At 38.0% G+C, this 24,638-nt stretch overlaps 1 protein-coding gene across 1 annotated transcript in view; it reads left to right on the top strand.

Annotated features, from left to right (window-relative positions):
* Window positions 1-2,763, top strand: part of LOC131168584 (fructose-1,6-bisphosphatase, chloroplastic) — an 8,714-nt gene extending 5,951 nt beyond the window's left edge. The window contains exon 4 of the mRNA XM_058128129.1: window positions 2,513-2,763. Coding sequence (XP_057984112.1) covers window positions 2,513-2,584 — 72 coding nt within the window. The 3' untranslated portion in view covers window positions 2,585-2,763. The remainder of the gene's footprint in view (window positions 1-2,512) is intronic.
* The last annotated feature ends 21,875 nt before the right edge of the window (window positions 2,764-24,638 follow it).

The raw sequence follows: 24,638 nt of genomic DNA, 5'->3' as shown, positions 1-24,638 counted from the left end.
ATCCACTCCTTCGGCCATATAACGACCATAAGCTGGCATTTCGAAGTAAAAAGTGTCTCTTCCTGGGCTATTCCAACTGTCAAAAAGAATAAAGGTGTCTTGACTTAGCTACTAAACAGGTATACATCTCACGACATGTCATCTTTGATGAGAAATCTTTCCTAGCTAAGGAACTAGCCAAGCTCAACACACCTCGAAGAACAAATCCTGCTGCAAGTGATCCACTGATAATTCCTAGTGCAGTTCTATCTAGTAACTTATTATCTAACATTTATGCAATTGTGCCATCTCCAAATGATCCTTCTCACCCTTTAGTTCAAATGCCAATTCTTGCGGCATCCAACTCTGCCCCACAATCTCCACCTCCTGCAACCAATGACTATTTCCCTCCTCCTACCACTTTAAATTTTGACAATCCCATTGAACTAGAAATTGTCATTCCACCAATATCTCCTTCTCCACAGGTGCTGCAAGAACCCATTAATAACTCCAACAATCCAATTGTCCAGCCTACCTTCACTCAAACCCGTTCCGAAACAGGTTACTCTTGACTAAAATCATTTCTTGATTACAAATTGTTCTATAATACCCGACATCCTTTGCAAGCTTTTTCTGCAGTCTTGGATACTCCTGAACCAACATCCTATACTCAAGCAGTTTCAGATCCACAATGGCGTGCTGCAATGGGAAGAGAATTTGATGCATTGATGAAAAATGGGACTTGGTCTCTATATCCTCACCCACTTGATAAACACATTGTTAGGAACAAATGGGTATAAAAAATTAAAAGAAGACTAGATGGCAGTATTGAACATTTTAAGGCCAGACTAGTGGCCAAAAGGTATGATCAAAAGAGTGGTGTAGATTACCATGAAACTTTTTCACCCCTCATTAAGCCAACTACTATTCGACTAGTTTTGGCTAATGCCATTCATTTTCATTGGCCCATCCGACAATTGGATGTGTCGAATGCATTTCTACATGGATTTCTAAATGAATAGGTGTTTATGGAACAACCAAGAGGTTTTGTTGATGAAACCAAACCAAACTATGTTTGCAAATTACACAAGTCTCTTTATAGTCTTAAACAAGCCCCAAGAGCTTGGTTTCGACGATTATCACAGCAACTTATTGAGCTTGGTTTCCAAGAGTTCGTCAATGACTACTCTCTATTTACTCTACATACTGATAATGTCAGAATTTTTGTCTTAATATATGTAGATGATATTTTGGTAATAGGATCTGATGCCTCAGAAATTACCAAACTCATTCGACATCTGCAGAGTTTTTTTCATGTCAAGGATCTTGGTTCTCTGTCTTATTTTTTAGGCATGGAGGTTGATAGGAGCTCACAAGGACTGCATTTACGTCAAACCAAGTACATTTGTGATCTCTTAGACCGGACTCAAATGGCTGGTGCCAAGCCACTTAAATCGCCTATGGTAGCAAGTACCAAACTGTCCAGTACAGAAGGAGAACTAATATCTGATCCTTCTACTTATCAACAAATCATTGGGGCACTCCAATACTGCACAATAACACGTCTCGATATTTCTTATGCTGTTAACCAGCTATGTTAGTATATGCACCAGCCAAGAACTCCACACTGGCAGGCTATGAAGCGAGTTCTTCGCTACTTAAAGGGCACTGTAAACCATGGACTGTTTTACACACCATCTCCTCTACAATTACATACCTACTGCAACTGGGATTAGGCAAGCAATCTAGACGACAGAAGGTCTACTAGCAGCTATGGCATTTTTCTGGGCAGAAACCTGGTTTCTTGGAGCTCCAAGAAACAAAATGTGGTCTCTCGTTCGAGTACCAAAGCCGAGTACTGTTCAATGGCACTTGCTACATCTGAAGTATACTGGCTCAGAATGCTTTTCAAAGAATTGGCTATTGGCCTAGTCCACATACCAACTATATGGTGTGATAACATTGGGGCAATTGCACTCGCTTCAAATCCGGTGTTCCATGCATGAACGAAGCACATAGAGATTGACTATCATTTTATTTGGGAAAAAGTATGCAACAATGATATTAAAGTCCAACATATTTGAACCGTGGATCAAATAGCAGATGTCTTCACCAAAGGCCAAACTGCACAACGTTTTCAATATCTAAAGAGCAAATTAATGGTCTGTTAAAACCCCATTAATTTAAGGGGGGGGGGGTGTTAGACTATCAGAAACTTCAGCAGAAAATCCAGGAGTATCTGCACCAATATCTCACTCCATCCATTCTGTTACTAATTCAAAATGATCCAACTGTTAGGATGACTTTCTCCTACAAATGTATATTTGATTGTTTCCTTATTTTGCTCATATTTGTTTCCTTATTATACACTTGACAGTTCAATTGTACAACTATAAATATAATGAAAAACTATACGACTAAGGTGTGTTAGCCAAGCCAAAGATATCTTCTGTTCATTTTTTTTGTTGCATTATTAAGGTTTTACAGTTTATATATGCATATTTGATGTATTTGGGTATTGCTTCTTTGGCAGATACATCAACGTGTTCCGCTTTATATTGGAAGCTTGGAGGAAGTGGAGAAATTGGAGAAATATTTAGCTTGAGTGAAACACAGAAGCAAAGACACACCGTTGTTTACATATATATAGCTTCTCAAAACTATCATTTATGTTGTGCAGTTGCATCCAATTATATGTTTTTTGCACAAGATAAGTGTGCTTAAGTTCATCAATTGTTTTTGAAAGGTCACTTAATTCTATTATTGAAATTTTAATTTCTTTTCTTTTTTTGTTGGGCAACTCCTCGACCAAACAAAGAGCAAATAATGAGAAAAAAAAAAAGTATGGATCATAGCTTAACTTTGTAAGTCATATTTTTGATATTCTAAGAAACATAAACAGTAATTTTACTCATCATTAAACTTGAACTAGACAAAGCATGTATGTTATTATCACACATATGTATAACAATATTATTCACCTTAGTAAGGTGTGCATTCAATGTACTTTATGATAAAAATCTATTATTGAACACTGCTCAACTCTAAATTAGGCCATATAATCAATTTGTTATCCACAAAATATATAAAACAAGTAAAACCTACAATTAAGAAGGTGTTCTTACACTCTCTCGCTTGATGACATTAATTTTTGTACATGAACATCTTTCAAAATTTTGAAACAACTACCAATACTAACTTTTGTGGTGCCTTACCTCCTAATTAAAATTGAGATCATCTTTAATATTTTATTCAATGCAATCTCAAAACATGAAGCATGACACTTATGATACACTTTACCAGTACTGGCCTTCAAATGCATACAATGCCATGCATGTGCAGTATGCCTCTATTTGTTTCTAATATAATTACTTATTTTTTATTAAGTTCAACACAGCTTTACAGAGAAAATGGTTTTGAAGATTGATAAAAGAGAAAAAATCTCTAATAGAAAGTGGTCAAAATGGTTAAATATGGGCTTGAACATATTAATTGGTTCTCCAAAGAAACTCAGGAGCCTTGGCTTGGAAGTGGATTAGAAAAAGCTTAAAAAGTTACTTTGCCTTAGTTTTACAATGGGCAATTAAGAGAGTATCTTTTTCTGGCATGATATTTGGTGTAGATCACATTTCTTCACACCTAATTTCCCAATCTCTTCAACTTTGTACAAGGATTGAGACGTAAGTCATTTTGTTTTTCCATTCCTTTTTGTGGGACATTTTCTTTGTGATTTAGGAATGCTAATGATTAGGAGTTTGAAAATTAAACTAATTTCGTTTGCAAAATTTACTGAACTAGCCTTTCTAGGACTATTTCAAATGATCCTAGGGGGACGCTCAACAAAAATGACATTTTTGATAGATGACCCAAATGACGGTGCCAAAGTTGGGAAGTGGATGTGGATGTAGCCACCTGACAACAAGCATTCCTCGTGTTGCTGAAGTGGTATAAGTTGTCTCGTTTGATTCCTATCCCAATCATCTTCCTCAAGCGTAGGTCCTAAATGAAACAAAAATTAGAAGAAAAAATAATGAGACAATGGAGGGTTTCGCACAATTTACGGATGGAAATTAAGTTGAAATGAAAAATCAGGACACAAAGGACATTGTCTAAAATAAGATTTGAAGTCAAGCAAACTAATCCAATATGAGTAACGTTGGCATGAGAGCCATCCCGTAATTAAACATTTTCACCATCCATACAGTAATTAAACAATTTCACCATGTATTGGGAAAGATTGAGTTAGAGCAGTGGGTGAGCAACCCATATAATCGGTTGTGCCACTGTCAAGAATCTATAAAAGATCATTATTGGACTTACTTAACTATGAATATTCGACACTACCGACTTGGTGTGCCATCAATTGAGAGGGAATGGAGATGTTGAGAATGACCAGAAGTTGCTGGCCTTGTTCAAAGGTGAAAGCAAGGCTGCTAGTAGATGGATTGGAAGAAGCTTGATGAGCACTGTGCTTCAAACCCTGATTGGGCTTAGATTTTCAAGGTCCAAGAGGGAAGCCATGGATGTGGTATCGATCCACAGTATGACCCTCTTTGTCACAGTGAGCACATTTGAGAGACTTCCTAGGTGGACCATGGCGTCCTTCCTTTCGTGGCTAATAATTGGTGGTAGCCAGAGCAATACCTTCAACAGATGGTGGAGATAGAATGTTGTGACGGCGTTCTTTTTGAAGCACAAGGGGATAAGTGCTGTTGAGAGTGGAAAATGGATCAATCAGAAGTATTTGCCCATGGACCATAGTGTAGGATCGTTGAGCCCCATAAAAAACTTCAAGACATGATCTAGTTCTTGCCATGTGGGAGTCTCCTTGCATGTGTTGCAGGTGCAATTAGACATCCTTTGAATTGCACCTAACTTGTCCCATATAATCTTCAATTTGGCAAAGTATGCACTAATTAATAAAGATCATTGAATAAGATTATTAATATCTTGTTGAAGCTTGTATAAGCAGGGGTAATTGGCTTGAGAGTATCAATCTTTCAGATTGTCCCATATGGCATGGGCACTTTTACAATAGATCACATTATTATAAATCGCTTTTGAAATGGAATTAAGAAGCCAATAAATTACCATAACGTTGCATCATCTCCATTGTGAGTATTTCAAAGATTCAAAAAATTGTGAACGTAGCGTGCCATCAATGAAACATATTTTGTTCTTCGCTTGGAGTGCAAGAATCATCGCATGGCTCCTTGTGGAATAGTTGTCCTCTGTGAGCGGTGGAGAAACCAAAATTAGTTTAGGGAGATCTGATTGTTTAAGGCATAAGTGATTATTAGGATCATCATATTTTTCCACCTTAGTTGCTTTTTTAGGCATGAGAAGTGAATCTTTTTTTCTTTTCTTTTGAAAATACGGACTGGTTCGAATCGGACCATGGTGTAATGACCCGAAAATTCTGCTATATATATATATATATATATATATATATATATATATATTCTCTTGTCATATAAAATAAGTCTACTCTGATACTAAACTATATTGTCTCGATCCCGAAGTGGGGTAACAGGTAACCTAACCAAAAACCAGTCCATGAACTAAATAGCGGAAACATACATATAAAATCCCAAGTGCAATACCAGAGTTCTACAACTATCCATCAACATATAAGTATCTTCCCATACACATAGTTACAACCCATAGTGTACAAAACTTCACTATATAAATATCAAGACTCGCAGACACTTACTTCTAACAATATTATCTAGAACTTGTCTCGGAGCACTCTAACCTTGATTCCTCGTATTTCCTAAAATGTTTAAATTCTTGGGGTGAGAAACCTCTCAGTAAGAAGGAATAGATTATTATCAGTGTGTGGAAAATGAGTTTTAGTGTATCATAAGTATATCCTGTAAATAATTAACTATAACTGATAAAATATGTAATACTGTACTCACACATATATATTAGAAAATACTTACTTTCTTTTCAAAACATGCTCTACCTTAATAAATTTCTTTGTTTACATAAGTCTGCATATAAAACTGTACTTACACACACACACACACACACACACACAGATATATATATATATATATATATATATATATATATATTAGAATACATATTTCCTTCTCAAAACAAGTTTCGGCTTAATAAATAGTCATGTTTATATAAATCTACATTGGGTATTTTACATAATACAACCGATCACATCATTTCAATTCTCAACATATTCTTACTTTCCAAACAGACCATACCTCCTCAACAGCATCAGTAGGAACTTCACAACATAATTTCTATACTGAGCATACCTCCTTAACGACATCAGTAGGAACTTCACAACATAATTTCCATACTGAGCATACCTCCCCAACGACATCAGTAGGAACTTCACAACATAATTTTCATACTGAGCATACCTCCCCAATGATATCAGTAGGAACTTCACAACACAATTTCCATACTGAGCATACCTCTCCAACGACATTAAAAGGAACTTCACAACACAATTTCCATACTGAGCATACCTCCCTAAGGAATAGAAACTTCATAACATTATATTCATACTGAGCATACCTCTCCAACCGCATCAGTAGAAACTTCACAACATACTATCCATACTGAGCATACCTCCCCAACTACATCAGTAGGAACTTCATATTTCTCAACACAAAATTATTAAAAGTCATTTTCACAAATAAGAACAAAACCCGTTATATTATAAATCTGTATAAAATCATTGAAATACTGTAATTCTGTATAAAATATTATCATACTATAGTTTTATATAGAACACTATCATTTTGTAATTCTATATCAAATGTTGTACTGTAGTTCTATATAGAACGCTGTCATTGTGTAATTTTGTATCAAATGATGTACTGTAGTTCTATATAGAACGTTGTAACTCTGTATAAAATATGTACTATAGTTCTATATAGAACGCTGTAATACTGTATAAAATCTGTACTGTAGTCCTATAGAGGACGCTATAATACTGTATAAAATCTATATAAAAAACCTCTATCATACTGTAACTTTGTATAAAGCGCTATTTTATATAATACTGTAGAAAGCCATAATTCCGTCTATATATGTTTTACCATAAAAACTGACAAGTTTAATTATACATAACTTTCAAACTCATGCCACGCAGATTGAGTGATAACTTATACTATAATAATATTCTACTGAAAATACTGGCATAACCATCTCTAGGGTTTTACTCAAATTCAACAACCCAATTTCTCAAACATACATATATCATTTCCAAAGTTTCCATTCTCAAAAATCTATATATATATATATATATATATATATATATATATTACTCAGAAATCACATATTATAATTTAATCAGTAAAATTTTTGAAAACGCCTGACATAATCTATTCCCCTTACATGTTTCCTGGAAATGTACCTGCAGGGATCTTAAAATTGTGTTTGTGGCGCTCGCACAAACCCTGTATCCATATACCCTAACTCAATTAGCTCAACCCCAGAATATTTACCATTTTAATACTCCTAAGCCCATACTCTTTGAATAACTAATTAAAGTTGAAAAACATCTTCCTTACCCCAGTTTTGGAGTGGTGTCTGGAAAGCCTAAACAATGAAACCGCTCTGGTTAAGTTACGGAGAATCGTCGCTGGGATCTTGAAGTCCCGTTTATCCTTCAATTTGGGCTAAAATCGAGCCAAAAATTGAAGAGAAAGAGAGAGAGAGAGAGAGAGAGAGAGAGAGAGAGAGAGAGAGAGAGAGAGAGAGAGAGAGAGAGAGAGTACCGCAGCCTAGAGAAAGAGAGTAAGAGAAGGGTTTAAAATATTTTCCAAGAAAATGAACTTTGGGGCTATTTATAGATGGCTGTCCCCGGAAAAAACCGTCAACGATTTTCTGAGCTCCACCAAAACCATCGACGGTTTGGCCTGTGCTAAACCAAATTTTCTCTTTTCTTTATTATTTTTATTATCTTTATTTTTCGGGTCTCTACATTCTCCCCTCCTTTTAAAAAATTTTTTCCTTGAAATTTGTTGATCAATACTTATGTCGACAAATTTTTCCTTAGTATGCAATTCTCAGGAATGTCCTATCCGAATACAGTGGAGATTGATTCCTTCAACTATATAATGCTTGATATGGCGCCATCCCAAAACTGGCCTGGTAGCTATTGTTATAGTCAAACTCTACTAACGGCAGGTACTGAATCTATTTTCCCTGAAATCCAACACTCAACCCACAACATATTTTCTAGTATCTGGATTATTCTCCCTTTCTGTCCATCAGTCTCGGGGGGTGAAATACTAGCGGTAACCCCATTAAAAAATCCATGATGATGTGCTTCCATCACCCTTCCATTGCACCACTTTGATGCTTAGCTTTCCCCTGCTGACATATTAAACAGTATTCTACGTATTAGGCAATTTATTTCTTTATATTATTCCACCAAAAAAATTCTGCAAATCCTGATACATTTTGGTGTTTCTTGGATGCACTAAATAAAGAGAACGATATGCCTCATCCAGAATGATTCTTTTAATCTCAGCCGTATCAGGTACACATAGTCTGGCACAAAACCTCAAGACCCTATCATCCGAGATATTAAAATCTATCCCCAATCCACCCTGCACTTTTCCCATAATCTTACTAGCTCTGTATCTTTCATCTGAGCAGTATTAATTTTTCCCAGTAGTTCTTGGTTGAATGACTAGATTAACAATGAATGCTTGGTGATTTATTTCCCCTAATTCCACACCAAACCTTCTAAATCCATTGTAATATGATATTTATCTACTACTACTGATACTGATGCACTCACTAACTTCCGACTCAATGCATCGGCTACCACATTTGTCTTCCTTGGGTGGTAACTAATGATACAATCATAATATTTTATCAATTCTAGCCATATCATCTACCTCATATTTAACTCCTTCTGTTTGAAGAAATATTTCAAACTTTTATGATCTGTAAATATTTCACATTTTCCACCATACAAATGATACCTCCAGATTTTCAATGCGTACACCACTGCAGCCAATTCTAAATTACGCATAGGGTAGTTCTTTTCATATTCCTTAAGTTGTTGAGAAGCGTATGCCACAATTTTTCCCTATTGCATCGAAACACACCCCAACCCTTTCTGAGACGTGTCACTATAAATCACAATACCATCATTTCCTGATGGAATGGTCAAAACTGGAGCAGTGATGAGTCGTTGTTTTAGTTCTTGGAAACTTCACTCACAATCATCAGTCCACTCGAACTTCACATTTTTCCTCGTTAACCATGTTAGAGGACTCAACAGTTTGGAAAATACTTCCACAAACCGTCGGCAGTACCTTGCCAAACCCAGTACCCTGCCAGACCCAAGAAACTTTAAATCTCCTGAACATTCTTCGGTCTCACCCAAACCACTACCGCCTCTATACTACTTGGGTTTATAGAAACACCATCCTTGGATATCACATGTCCAAGGAATGCAACCTTCTCCAGCTAAAATTCACATTTCTTAAGTTTAGTATAAAGTTTCATCTCTTTTAGTACCTGAAATACCAAACTCACTTGATTCCTATGCTTCTCATGACTCTTCGAATAAACTAGAATATCATCAATATGGGGTAGTGAGTATTTATTCTTAATCGTCACTTTATTTATTTCTTGGTGGTCGGTACACATCCTTATCGACCCGTCTTTCTTTTTCTCGAAAAGCACTGGTGCTCCCCAAATATACAATCATAATTTACCTTTCCTTTCACTATGCAATCATGTAAAATTGTATACACACATGTATAAATATAATTCAAAATACATACTTTCCTTTCACATCATACTTTATATAAGATAATATCTTTGTATAAGTAAATATGCATATATGCATAGAAGAACTACCTTGGATGGATAAACAATAATGTCATGAATTATCCCGCATGATCCGAGTTGTGCGGCCCGAAGGCGGGACCTAGCCATGGTTGGCCTAACTAGACTAAGTCAACTGTATCTGTATCTGTAACTATGAGTACGCTTTGCCTACCCAATTGGTCTAGACTCCATGGGTAACTTTACACTTCAATGGAACAATCGACTATATACCACCAACACTCTATCTTAGAAGTATGGCTACACTGGTATCTGTGAGGTTACGGTACCATACTTAGCTATGGTCCATTAGGGTTCTTAAATTATATAATGCAATTTCCAAAACAATATAGTAAATGATTTCATTCACAACTTAGCATAAATTTTCATACTATAAATCTATATTCCTACTCCCCTAGTGGTCTAAACACCACTTCCTTCTTATAATAGTCGATACTTAACTAAAGCCTAGCCAGTCCATCCCTATAATTACGTCAAATCCATACATGTTAAACATCACCAAAATGGTCGGTAGTGTTCTTCCCTGAATATCCATTGGATAATCTCTAAGTACTTTTCTATAGAAATATAAATGAATGAATTGTTCTAGAATTAAATAAGACTATTGTTTGCTTCAAAAATATAAAATGTTACCTATCACCAGCATTTTCTGCCTCTTTCAGGGTAAGGAAATAAACACATACTTGGGCGGTTTTCTCTATTGGTTGCCTCGAGGTGCCTAATTGTTTCCCCGGTATTGATTTAGTGGGGGTGCATTGTTCAATAGCCTCCGACATTCTTGTGCGAAGTGGCCCGGTCTACCACACTAATCACAAATATTCGTTCCTCTCCGACATTTTCCCCATGCCTCTTATTACATGTATGACAAATAGGGTATGATGGGTTAACTTGAAATGCCAACTTTCCCATCTCCTATATCTGATTCCTACTGTTACCATGTCCCCACCCTAGACCTTGACTTGCACTTGCGTGAAAACCAAAAGGTATGGGCCCCTTCCTCTAATTTTGTATTTCTACACTTCTCTGTAGACCCGTCTCTATCATTGTGGCTTTATCCACTAATTCTAAGAAGGTATAGACCTAGAATGCCACTACTTGCTCATAAATACTTTGTCTCAGGCCTTCCTTAAATCTCCTCGCATCTTCTCCTCATCTAGCACCATGTATGGGGCAATTTGGGACAGCTCAATGAATCTAGTTGCGTATTGCTAAACCGTCAGGTGCCCCTGGGTCTAATTGAGAAATTTTGCTACTTTAACATTTCTAGTAGTAGCAGGGAAGTACCGTTCGAAAAATATTTCCTTGAAGCCACTCCAGGTCAAAGCTATGGGTATCAGCCTCTGCTCCTCTAGTAGCTTCACTGATCTCCACCAACATTTAGCCTCCCCTATCATCTTAAAAGTAGTAAACAACACTTTTGGCTCCTCGGTGCAAGGGGGAACTGCCAATGTCTCCTCAATCTCTTAGACCCAGTTCTCTACCACGAATGGGTCGCTTCTCCTGAGAATGATGGGGGATTGATTCGATTAAACTACTTGATGGTGCAACCCTGGTGAGCTGTTGGGTAGCCCCATTCCCCTGAATTTCTCACTATCTTTGCCATAACTTGTTGGGCGACACTACGTAATACCGCATCAGAATCATTGTCGCCCATACTGAAAGGCCCCGCATCATTATCACCACCAACGTGTGCATTTCTATTCCTAGGGGCCATCCCTGAAATAGAACAAAATAGTCTGAGATTCCTAACTTCAAAACATAACTAATACATTTATCTAACTAAGAACCATAAGATATCTTCATACCATCAATTAACTTAACGTCTTCATTTCCAAATTTAAGGTTCAATCTCACCACTCAGAAACAAAAACTGATGATAATTTACCATGGTTTTCTTGAAATCGTTATTCCAAGAAAATCACAGAAACTGTCACAAAATTCCTGCCTCCAAGTTGTGAGACAAAACCCTAAATTCTTATCTTAATCTCCAACGTTGGCTTACTAAAATCTTGATCTACCCATTTCTTACCTTCTCCAAGATCCATTCCTATACTCTAGTATTGCTATTCGCTGTGCACTAAAGTCTACATAACCTAGGTTCTGATACCAAACTGTAACAACCCAAAAATTCCGCAATATATATATATATATATATATATATATATATATTTTCTCCTTTCATATAAAATAAGTCTGCTCTAATACTAAACTATATTGTCCTGATCCTGAAGTGGGGTAATAGGTAACCTAACCATAAACCAGTCCATGATGTAAATAGCGGAAACATACATATAAAATCTCAGATGCAATACTAGAGTACTCAACCATCCATCAATATATAAGTATCTTCCCATAAACATATTTGCAAGCCATAGTGTACAAAATGTCACTGTACAAATATCAGGACTCTCAGACACTTACTTTCAACAATATTATCTAGAACTTGCCCTGAAGCACTCTAACCTTGATTCCTCGTATTTCCTGAAATGTTTAAATTCTTGGAGTAAGACACCTTTCAGTAAGAAGGAATATATTATTATCAGTGTGTGGTAGATGAGTTTTTGTCACTCCCTGAACCCGCAGATGGGTCCCACGTGTGAACATAGTAACCTAACTTATCTCTGTATCAATTCAAACATACATGATACCATACAATAAGAGGGTCCGACCTCGTGCGATACACGGATGCACTGTACACATACACATATACATCCGTACTCATCAGTTATGCAACGGAAAATGCTTCATTTATCCATATAACATACCATACCAGGGTCTGTACAAAGATAGGACACACGAACCCATACAATACTAAGGTATACAATCCCATAAATACCGTACATACTCCAGGTGTCTACAAAAACCATCATGACAACCCAGTTACAAAATCTTATACCTAATCACGTACTAGTGACAACTAATGTCACCCTCACTTCCGATTGCTAGGATGCTAAATACTGCTACTTGATGGACCTAAAAACATTGTATGTACATTCGGGGTGAGACACCTCTCAGTAAGGAAGAAAGCAGGTTATATCAGTGTGTGGCATGCCAGTGTTATTTATGCAAAACATAACACTATACAATATGATACAGTTTAAAAACATTTCCATACAGTTCCAGTATTTTCACAAATTCATTCCAGTACATACGATACCCAAAACATATGGTCAGTGTCGTCACACTAATACGAAACTACACTATGAAACCCAAAGCTTCACAGCAATTACATTGCCAATATGATGTAGTTCACACTAGTACGCAACTACTGCATGAATCCGAAGCTTCACAGAGATTACTTTGCCAACACACCTCGGTGACCAGTCAAGATACGTAGTGATATTTCACACCCTCGGATATAGAGCCGGACACTCTCGTCCATGGTTTTCACACCGGTAGATGGCACAACATATGGTAATTAGCCACCACATAGCTGTTTCGGCATACGGTAATTAGTTGCCACTAGCCAATTTCACAAAACCTGGAATCATTTTGGAGCTCACACTCCTATACATATTAGCGTACGGTAGTTAGCCGCCATATAGCTATTTTACAAAATACCTGGAACAATTACATATAACCATACATACCACACTTATTTGGTTTACAACAAATCATATCGTTTTTCAATTCAAGTATACAGTTTATACAAATATGGATAACATTCATCTCAATAATATAGTTTAAGCAAAACAAACGATTTTCCAAACAAAGCAGAGATAATACCCAAAATCCCCAAATTTTTCAAAAAATGTAACCTGAAAATTTTATATTTTTACCCGATAGATTTCTTCAAAGAAGTTACTAAAAACATACATACGATTGTAGCCTACAAGCTTACCGATCCCAATTTCAAAAATAACTGATATAAACTGAATCCCCTTACCTTAACCCGAATTCCAACTACAAACTCTACAGTCCCCAAAACTACGAACCGAGATTCCAAAGCCTACCAATCACAGTACGATACATGCTTACAATCCTTACTACTATACATATTCTAAAATAGAAATGAAAAACGAGCCTTACCTCGATTTTGGCTCGAAACCCAAAACCTCTCAAAATGAGATTCCGATCCACTAGAAACGTAGAAAATCTTTCCCTGATCCTTGCAGTAACGTCTGATTTACGAATCAGGCGATAAATGGCGAAGAAATCAAGAGAGAGAGAGAGAGAGAGAGAGAGCTTCGAGTTCTAGAGAGAGAGAGCGAAGATTTTAAGCTAACTTAGCTTGGAAGCAACCTTTTTGGATATTTATAGCCCTTTGACTCGAGTGGATTCGTCGACGAATTGGTGTCCTCGTCGATGAGTCCGCCATTACCTTCGTCGACAAGCCGAATATTTCCAATTTTTTCGAACTTCTTGGCATTCCCTCGTTGACGAGCCTCTAAATTTTTTCAACGAGGAGCCACTAGCCTTCATTGACGAATGATGGCCTCGTCGACGAAGTCTGCACAATTACCTTTTTACCCCTCTCTTAATCAATTTAATCCATTTATCACAAATCGGGTTCTTACAACCTCCTCTCCTTACAAAAATTTCATCCTCAAAATTTGTAATCTCTCATTACGAACACATTCATACTATCATATACATACACACTCTAAGATGAATCAGTGGCGATTTATACGCAACCCTGTCATAATACATACATAGAAAACGACAGCCATTTGTACGCAGCCCTGTTACAATACATACTTACACTAAGAAGAAAACGGTGGCCATTTATATGCAGTCTAGTTACAATACATACATACACTAAGAAGAAAACGGCGGCCATTTATATGCAACCCCGTCGCAATACATACATACCTACATACATTCCCTCACTTATGGCTATGGAATACTATGGTTACATACATACACGGTCTCTGGAGCTTACAATACAACAGGACTCTCCCAGAGACTAATCACCCAATACTAATACAATAACAGAGTATTACATACATACATACATACCCATACCAACCCTGCTATCCAACCACTACTCAAAACAACTGTCGATACTTCCGACGTATTTCCGTCTCTAGTTCCCAAGAAGCTTCCTCAACTGCGTGATTCCGCCACAATACCTTTACTAACAGTATATCCTTGGTATGCAACTTCTGAAATTTTCGGTCCAGAATTTGAACTGGTACTTCCTCATATGCCAAAGCAACCCCAAGTTCCAAGGATTCGTAACTAATAACATGCAACAGATCCGACATGTACCTCCTCAACAAAAATACGTGAAATACATCATGGATCCTTGAGAGTGCAGGGGGAAGTGCGATCCGGTAGGCTACTGGACCCACTCGTTCGAGAATATCAAATGGTCTGATATACCTCAGGTTCAGCTTGCCATTCTTCCCGAATCTCATCACTCCCTTCATCAGTGTGATTCAAAGGAATACCTCACCCCCTACCTTGAACTCCAACTCACAGCGGCAAACATCCGCGTAACTCTTCTGTCGACTCTGAGCCGATCTAATCCTCTCCCAGATTAAACCTACCTTCTCAGATGCCTGCTGCACGAGTTCAGGTCCTAAAACCTGACATTCACCGACCTTATCCCAATACAAAGGAGATCAACACCTCCGACCGTACAAAGCCTTGAACGTTGCCATCCCTATACTAGCCTGGAAGCTATTATTATAGGCAAACTCCATTAGTGGCAGGAACTGAATCCAACTACCACCGAAGTCTAATGCACAAGCCTATAACATATCCTCTAAGATCTATATCGTCCTCTCCGACTGTCCATCAATCTGGGGGTGGAACGCTGTACTGAAAGTAAGCTTCATCCCTAGTGCTTCCTGCAAGCTCTTCCAAAATCGAGAAGTAAACCTTGGATCCTGATCCGAAACAATGGATACTGGTACTCCGTGCATTCTCACTATCTTATGCACATACATGTCCGCTAGCCTACTCAAAGGGTAGTTAACCTTCGTTAGTACAAAGTGAGCAGATTTCGTCAACCTGTCCATGATTACCTAAATAGCATTCTGCTCGTGTGCGCTGGCGGTAATCTGGTAACAAAGACCATAGAAATGTGCTCCCATTTCCACTCCAGAATAGGTAAAGGCTAAAATAGCCTTGCTAGCCTCTGATGTTCAGCTTTGACCTATTGACACATAAGACATTACTCCACGAACCGACCAATATCTCTCTTCATACCGCTCCACCAAAAGGATTCGCGCAAATATCGATACATCTTCGTACTACCCAGATGTACCGTATATAGAGCTTCCTCCAAAATCGTATTTTTGATCTCATCGTCGTTTGGAACACACAGCCCAGTCCCAAACCTCAACACACCTCTGTTGGATATGTTAAAATCCACAGCCAAACCTTGCTGCACTTTCTCCACAATCTCAGCTAACTTCACATCACTAGCCTGCGCGACTTTAATACGCTCAAACAAGGTCGGTTGGATCACCAAGCTAGTAATGAAATCCTGATGATAACCAGACACCAACTCCATGCCAAGGCTTTCCAGATCCTGTTTGACATGATGCTGAGCTACAACTGCAGATATTGCTGCATGTTTAGACTTCTGACTCAACGCATCTGCTACCACATTAGCCTTCCTTGGGTGATAATTGATCGTGCAATCGTAGTACTTGATCAACTCTAGCCACTGCCTCTGCCTCATATTTAGCTCCTTCTGCATGAAAAAGTACCTGAGGCTTTTGTGGTCAGTGAAATCTCACACTGAACACTGTACAGGTAGTTTCGCCAAATCTTTAGTGTATAAACTATAGCAGCCAATTTCAAATCATGCGTAGGGTAATTCTTCTCATACTCCTTAAGTTTCCGAGAAGCATAAGCTACCACCTTACCCTGTTGCATAAGCACACATCCCAAACCCTTCAGGGATGCATCGCTATAGATCACAAAACCCCCATCCATCGAAGGAATGGTCAATACTGGAGTAGTAACCAGCTGGTGCTTTAACTCAAGAAAGCATTGCTCACAATCACTAGTCTAATCAAACTTCACCCCCTTCTTAGTCAATCGTGTTAGAGGCCCAGACAATTTAGAGAAACCCTCAACGAACTGACAATGGTAGCGCGCTAGTCCCAGAAAACTCCGAACCTCCTGCATATTCTTCGATCTCGCCTAGTCAACCACAACTTCAATCTTACTAAGATCAACTGAGATACCGCCCTTAGACACCACATGGCCTAAGAACACGACTCGATTCAACCAGAACTCACACTTCTTCAGCTTAGCATACAGTTTCCTCTTTCGCAGAACCTGTAGCACCAACCTCAGATCATTCCATGCTCTTTCGAACTCCTTGAGTATACTAGAATGTCATCGATGAACACTACTATGAACTGATCCAAGTACTCAAGAAACACCCTATTCATTAGATCCATGAACACTGTTGGCGCATTGGTCAACCCAAACGGCATAACCAAGAACTCATAGTGGCTATATCTGGTTCGAAAAGCAGTCTTTGCTACATCCTCAGATCCAACCCTCACCTGATGATACTCTGACCGTAGGTCGATCTTTGAAAAGACCTGCGTTCCCTGCAACTGGTCAAAGAGATCATCTATATGAGGCAAAGGGTAATGGTTCTTTGCCGTCACTTTGTTGATCTCACGGTAGTCAATGCACATATGCATCAACCCGTCCTTCTTCTTCACAAACAAAACTAGAGCTCCCTAGGGCGAAACACTCATTCTAATAAAACCTTGGTCCAGTAATTCCTGCAACTGCTCCTTCAACTCTTGAAGTTCTGCTAGAGCCATCCGATATGGAGCTTTAGAGATCGGTGCCTTACCAGGCAGCAACATTATCGCAAAATCCACCTTATGATCTAGAGGTAAATCAGGTAAATCATCAGGAAATACATCCGAAAACTCGTTGACTACCCAAATATCCTCGAGTCTCAACTCATCCCGCAACGGTTGCTTCACACAAGCTAGGTACCCCTAACACTCGTCCAAGAGCAGCCTCCTTACCTGTAACGCTAATAGAACCTGTGGCGTCGAATGCACACACGATCCTACGAACTTATACTTTTGCTCCCCAGGAGGTCTGAACACTACTACCCTCCTACGACAATCAATCACCGAAAAACTGGAGAATAGCCAATCCATCCCCAATATGACATCAAAACCATACATGTCGTATACTACAAGGTTCGCTGGTAGCAGTCTCCCTTGGATTTCCACTGGGTAGTTCCCTAAGATCTTATTATAGATCGTTACACTCCCAGTTAGCGTAGTCACAGACAACATCTCATTTATCACACAGGTTTTAACCTCTCACAACTTCACAAAACTAGCAGATATGAACGAATGGGTTGCCCCCGAATAAAATAAAACAACAACTCTATTCAAAAGCAATGACATGGTACCTGTCACCACGTTCCCAGTGTGTTTCGCATCTACTGGAGTGAGTGAATATACCCTTGCCGAAGCCGTGGTTGCTTGGCAGTTCCCCCGAGGCATCTGATTACTCCCACGGTTCTGGCTCTGTGCAGACATATCTCTCCTTGGTGCTTGGCAACTCCATGACATGTGGCCCAACTTACCACGGTTGTAGTAGTTTCCCCAAAATGGCTGACATTCGCCATCGTGCCTTTTACGGCACTTGGCGCATGGTGTGGGGGATGGATCCTCCTGATAATTCTGCCACTCGGTGTTCTGCCGATAACCAAAATTGTAGCTCTTCTTCTTCTTCCACTGTCCCTGTTGAGGACCACTATGAGAACCAGAAAATACTGGCCTCTTCCCCTGATCCGGCACTACCTCGTCTCCCTAAAGGTCGGTCTCAACTATGGTGGCTTTATCCACCAGGACAAAGAACTCATGGATCTGCAGCATCCCCACAAGACGGCAGATGTATTTCCTCAGACCCCTCTTAAACCTCCGAGCCTTCTCGTGCTCATTCGGAACCAAGTACGGCACAAATCGAGATAGCTCGATAAACCTGGAAGTATACCTCTACAACGTCAGAGTTCCCTGCATCAGGCCCGAGAACTCATCGGCCTTCGCATCCCAAGTGGAGACCGAAAAGTATCTTTTAAAAAATACCTCTTTAAAGCGGCCCCACGTCATACCAGATGGATCAGTTCTCTGCCTCTCAAGTAAACTCACCGTCGTCCACCAACGCCTTACCTCCCCAGTTAGCTGGAAGGTAGCGTACAAGACCTTCTGCTTCTCAGTGCAGTGAAGGACTTCCAAAATCCTCTCGGTCTTCTCGACCCACTCCTCCCCCACTATCAGATCAGGTCCTCCCATAAATGTCGGAGGGTGCATGCATGTGAACCTCTCGATGGTACACCCCGCATTAGTAGGAGAGCTCTCGCATCTTCTTACACTTCACCCAATCTCTCGGATCACCTGTCTCACCAAACCACGAGACATAGAAGGAGACTTATCACTTGCTGTCTCCTCGGAGCCACTCTCCAAGTTATTATCCTTGGGCTCCATTCTGAAAACAGAATAGGAATCAGTTAAAATTCCTATATCGTACACAGTTAACACAGTCATAGAACTAATCATGTCAATTATTACTCTCACAGGTCTAAGCCTGCCCCATCACACCGAAACGAATCCATCAAAGGTTTGCCCCCCCTTTACTGGAATCGTCATCCCAGGAAAAACACGGAATACCATCGACAAATTCCAGTCTAGCAACAAAACAACCCTCAACCAAGACTACCCACATCTAATATCCTATACTCTGGTATGTACTCATAGCTAAACGTAACCAAGTCTACAAGACCTAACAACCTGGTTAGTTCTGATACCAAGCTGTCATTCCCTGAACCCGCAGATGGGTCCCAAGTGTGAATATAGTAACCTAACCTATCTTTGTATCAATTCAAACATACATGATACCATATAATAAGAGGGTCCGACCCCGTGGGGTACACGGATGCACTATACACATACACATATACATCCGTACTCATCAGTTATGCAGTGGAAAATGCTTCATCTATCTATATAACATACCATACCAGAGTTTGTACAAAGCTAGGATACACGAACCCATACAATACTAAGGTATACAATTCCATAAATATCGTACATACTTTGGGTGTCTATAAAAACCATCATGACAACCCGGTTACAAAATCGCGTACCTAATCAGTTACTAACGGCAGCTAATGTCACCCTCATTTCCAATTCCTCGGATGCTAAATACGACTACTTGATGGGCCTAAAAACATTATACGTACATTTGGGGTGAGACACCTCTCAGTAAGGAAGAAAGTGGGTTATATCAGTGTGTGGCATACCAGTGTTATTTTACGCAAAACATAACGCTATACAATACGATGCAGTTTGAAAACATTTCCATACAATTCCATATAGTTCCAGTATTTTCACAAATTAATTCCAGTACATATGATACCCAAAACATACGGTTAGTATCGTCACACTAATACGTAACTACGCTATGAAAACCGAAGCTTCACAGCGATTACATTGCCAATACGATGTAGCTCACACTAGTACGCAACTACTCCATGAATCCGAAGCTTCACAACGATTACATTGCCAACACGCAACTACTCCATGAAACCCAAAACTTCACAGTGATTACATTGCCAATATAGTGTAGCTCACACCCCTCGGTGACTAGCCGAGATACGTAGTAATATTTCACACCCTAGGATATAGAGTCAGACACTCTCACCCGTAATTTTCACACCGGTACATAGCGCAGCGTACGGTAATTAGCCGCCATATAGCTATTTTGGCGTATAGTAATTAGCTGCCACTAGCCGATTTCACAAAACCTGGAATCATTTTAGAGCTCACACTCCTATACATATCAGTGTACGATAGTTAGCCGCCACATAGTTGTTTTACAAAATACCTAGAACAATTACATACAACCATACATACCACAGTTATTTGGTTTATGGCAAATCATATCGTTTTCCAATTCAAGTATACAATTTATACAAATATGGATAACAATCATCTCAATAATACAGTTTGAAAAAAACAAACCATTTTCCAAACAAAGCAGAGATGATACCCAAAATCCCTAAATTTCCCAAAAACTGTAACCCAAAAATCCCATATTTTTACCGAATAGATTTTCCCAAATAAGTTACCAAAACATACATACGATCATAGCCTACAAGCTTACCGATCCTGATTTCGAAAATAACTGATATAAACTGAATCCCCTTACCTTAACTCGAACTCCAATTATGAACCGAGACTCCAAGACCTACCAATCACAGTATGATACATGCTTACAATCCTTACTACTATACATATTCTAAAATAGAAACAAAAAACGAGCCTTACCTCAATTTTGGCCCGAAACCCGAAATCGCTCAAAATGAGATTTTGATCCGGTAGAAACATAGAGAATCCTTCCCTAATCCTCGCAGTAACATCCAATTTACGAATCAGGTGACGAATGACAAAGAAATCAAGCGAGAGAGAGAGAGAGATTCGAGTTTTAGAGAGAGAGAGAGAGTGAAGATACTAAGCTAACTTAGCTTGGAAGCAACCCTTTTGGATATTTATAGCCATTTGACTCAGGTGGATTCATCGACAAATTGGTGTCCTCGTCGATGAGTCCGCCATTACCTTCGTCGATTAGACGGTGGCCTCGTTGGCGAGCCAGATATTTCCAATTTTTTCAAACTTCTTGGCATTCCCTCGTCGACGAGCCTCTGAATTTCATCGACGAGGAGCCACTAGCCTTCATCGACGAATAATGGCCTCGTCGACGAAGTCTGAACAATTATCTTTTTACCCCTCTCTTAATCAATTTAATTCATTTATCACGAATCGGGTTCTTACAGTTTTAGTGTATCATAAGTATATCCTCTAAATAATTAGCTGTAACTGATAAAATATGTAATACTGTACTCATATATATATATATATATATATATTTGAAAATACTTACTTTCTTTTCAAAACATGCTCTAACTTAATAAATTTCATTATTTACATAAATCTGCATATAAAATTGTACTTACACATACACACACACACACACAAATATATATATATATATATATATATATTAGAATACATATTTCCTTCACAAAACAAGCTTCGGCTTAATAAATAGTCGTGTTTATATAAATCTACATATGGATATTTTACATAATACAGCCGATCACATCATTTCAATTCTCAACACATTCTTACTTTCCCTACTGAGCATACCTCCCCAACAACACCAGTAGGAACTTCACAATATAATTTCCATACTGAGCATACCTCCCCAACGGCATCAGTAGGAACTTCACAACATAATTTCCATACTGAGCAATACTCCCCATAGGAACTTCACAACACAATTTCCATACTGAGCATACCTCTCCAACGGCATCAGTAGGAATTTCAAAACACAATTTTCATACTGAGCATACCTCCCCAACGACATCAGTAGGAACTTCACAACATAATTTTCATATTGAGCATACCTCCTAAATGACTTTAGTAGGAACTTCACAACATACTATTCATGCTGAGCATACCTCCCCGACGACATCAATAGAAACTTCATCTTTCTCAACATAGAAGTATTAGTAGTCATTTTCACAAACAAGAACAAAACCTGACATATTATAAATCTGTATAAAATCACTGAAATACTGTAATTTTGTATAAAATACTATCATATTGTAGCTTTATATAGAACCCTATCATTCTGTAATTCTGTATCAAATGTTGTACTGTAGTTCTATATAGAACACTGTCATTCTGTATCAAATTTTGTACTGTAGCTCTATGTAGAACGTTGTAACTTTGTATAAAATATGTACTATAGTTCTATGTAGAACGTTGTAATACTATATAAAATATGTATTGTAGTCCTATAGAGGATGCTGTAATATTGTATAGAATCTATATAAAACTTTGTCATACTGTAACTTTGTATAAAGCACTATTTTACTATAATACTATAGAAAACCATGCTTCTGTTTATGTAAGTTTTACCATAAAAACTGATAAGTTTGATTATACATAACTTTCAAACTCATGCTACACAGATTGAGTGATAACTTATACTATAATAAATTCTGTATAAAATACTGGTATAATCATCTCTAGGGTTTTACTCAAACTCAATAACCCAATTTCTCAAACATACATATATCATTTCCAAAGTTTCTACTCTCACAAATCTGTATACTCAGGAAAACATACACACACACACATATATATATACATATATATATATATATATGTATGTGTATTACTTAGAAATCACATATTATAATTTAATCAGTAAAATTTCTGAAAACGCCTGACATAATCTATTCCCCTTACATGTTTCCTAGAAATATGCCTGTAGGGATCCCAAAATTGTGCCTGCGGCACTTGCACAAACCATGTATCCATATACCCTAACTCAATCAACTCAACCCCAAAATATTTACCATTTTAATACTCCTAAGCCCATACTCTTCCAATAACTAATTAGACTTGAAAAACATCTTCCTTACCCTAGTTTTGGAGTAGTGTTTGGAAATCCTAATAGTGAAACTGCTCCAATTAAACTATGGAGAATTGTCACCGAGATCTTGAAGTGTTGTTTATCCTTCGATTCGGGTTGAAATCGGGCCAAAAATCGAAGAGAGAAAGAGGGAGTCTTGTAGCCTAGAGTGAGAGAGAAGGGTTTAAAATTTTTTCCTAGAAAATGAACTTTGTGGCTATTTATAGATGGTTGTCCTCGGACAAAACCATCGATTGATTCAGATTTGGTTTTTAACCAAACCCATTTTAACTGTTTTACCCTTACCTAGTTTGGTAACTCAAAACCGTCAACAATTTTTTGAGCTCCACCAAAACCGTTGACGGTTCGGCCTGTGCAAACCAAATTTCCTCTTTTCTTTATTATTTTTATTATTACTATTTTTCAGGTCTCTACACATGGTGCGAATTGAAATGGGGCACGATCTGGACCTGTGATGCGGGTCAAGTTTGGGGCACAGGTTTGTTATGTGGCACGAGCTAGGCTCAAATCAGACTTTGTTGGCTAAAATAAAATATGTAGCCCAAAGAGAAATGGAATGGAGTGATTGTGTGCATGGACTGGGATTTAGCCTAGGAAAAATAGCCTAAAACCCACCTTCTTCAAGCTCTATACAACCCCTATTTATACATGTAAGTAGGGAACATAAAGTTGAATATAATTGATTTAACGCTCTTGTCCATATTTAGATGATTTGCTAACTTCTCTTAAATAGGAAATTCATGTAATATCAGTCCCTAATTTGCTTGATACTTGCCGTGATATTAGGCAAGATTATTGCCATGAAGTACGACCTTCCTCAACAAATGCAATATCCTTTATACTTGTCAATATACCAGGAGTCTTAAGTATTATAGATAGTCCAATTCAATCACATAAAACATGATAGTAGAACCAAATACACCTTCTAACACGCTTTCACCCTTAAGATAAATTCAAAAAGTACATAAATTATTTTGAGTTATGTTAAAATACAAGAATTAAACTTATTTGAGTAATTATTAAAAATTCAATAACCCTATCTTTGGGATGACATTGGATTTGAATTTATATTAGATTTGAATAAGATGTAATATGAAATTGTATTGAAAATTTTCTAAATTCACTCAAATCCAAATTTAGGGTCCGAAATATATACACCCAAATGTAGGTATACCATAAGCTTACAAATAATAGGAAATTGTTAGAAATACCAATAGTGAAAAAATGGTTTGGAATTTAAAAATTAGAAAGAATGACTTATTATAGATGAGCTAAAGATATAATAATCTAAAATGATTTACATATGCAAAGGTATATTGGAAAAAATGTCCACTTTGTTTCCATCTACAATGCTACAAAAACTAATA

This window comes from Malania oleifera, chromosome 11 (genome assembly GCF_029873635.1).
Source record: "Malania oleifera isolate guangnan ecotype guangnan chromosome 11, ASM2987363v1, whole genome shotgun sequence".
Lineage (NCBI taxonomy): Eukaryota > Viridiplantae > Streptophyta > Magnoliopsida > Santalales > Ximeniaceae > Malania > Malania oleifera.
This window is presented reverse-complemented; position numbering and strand designations above follow the sequence as displayed.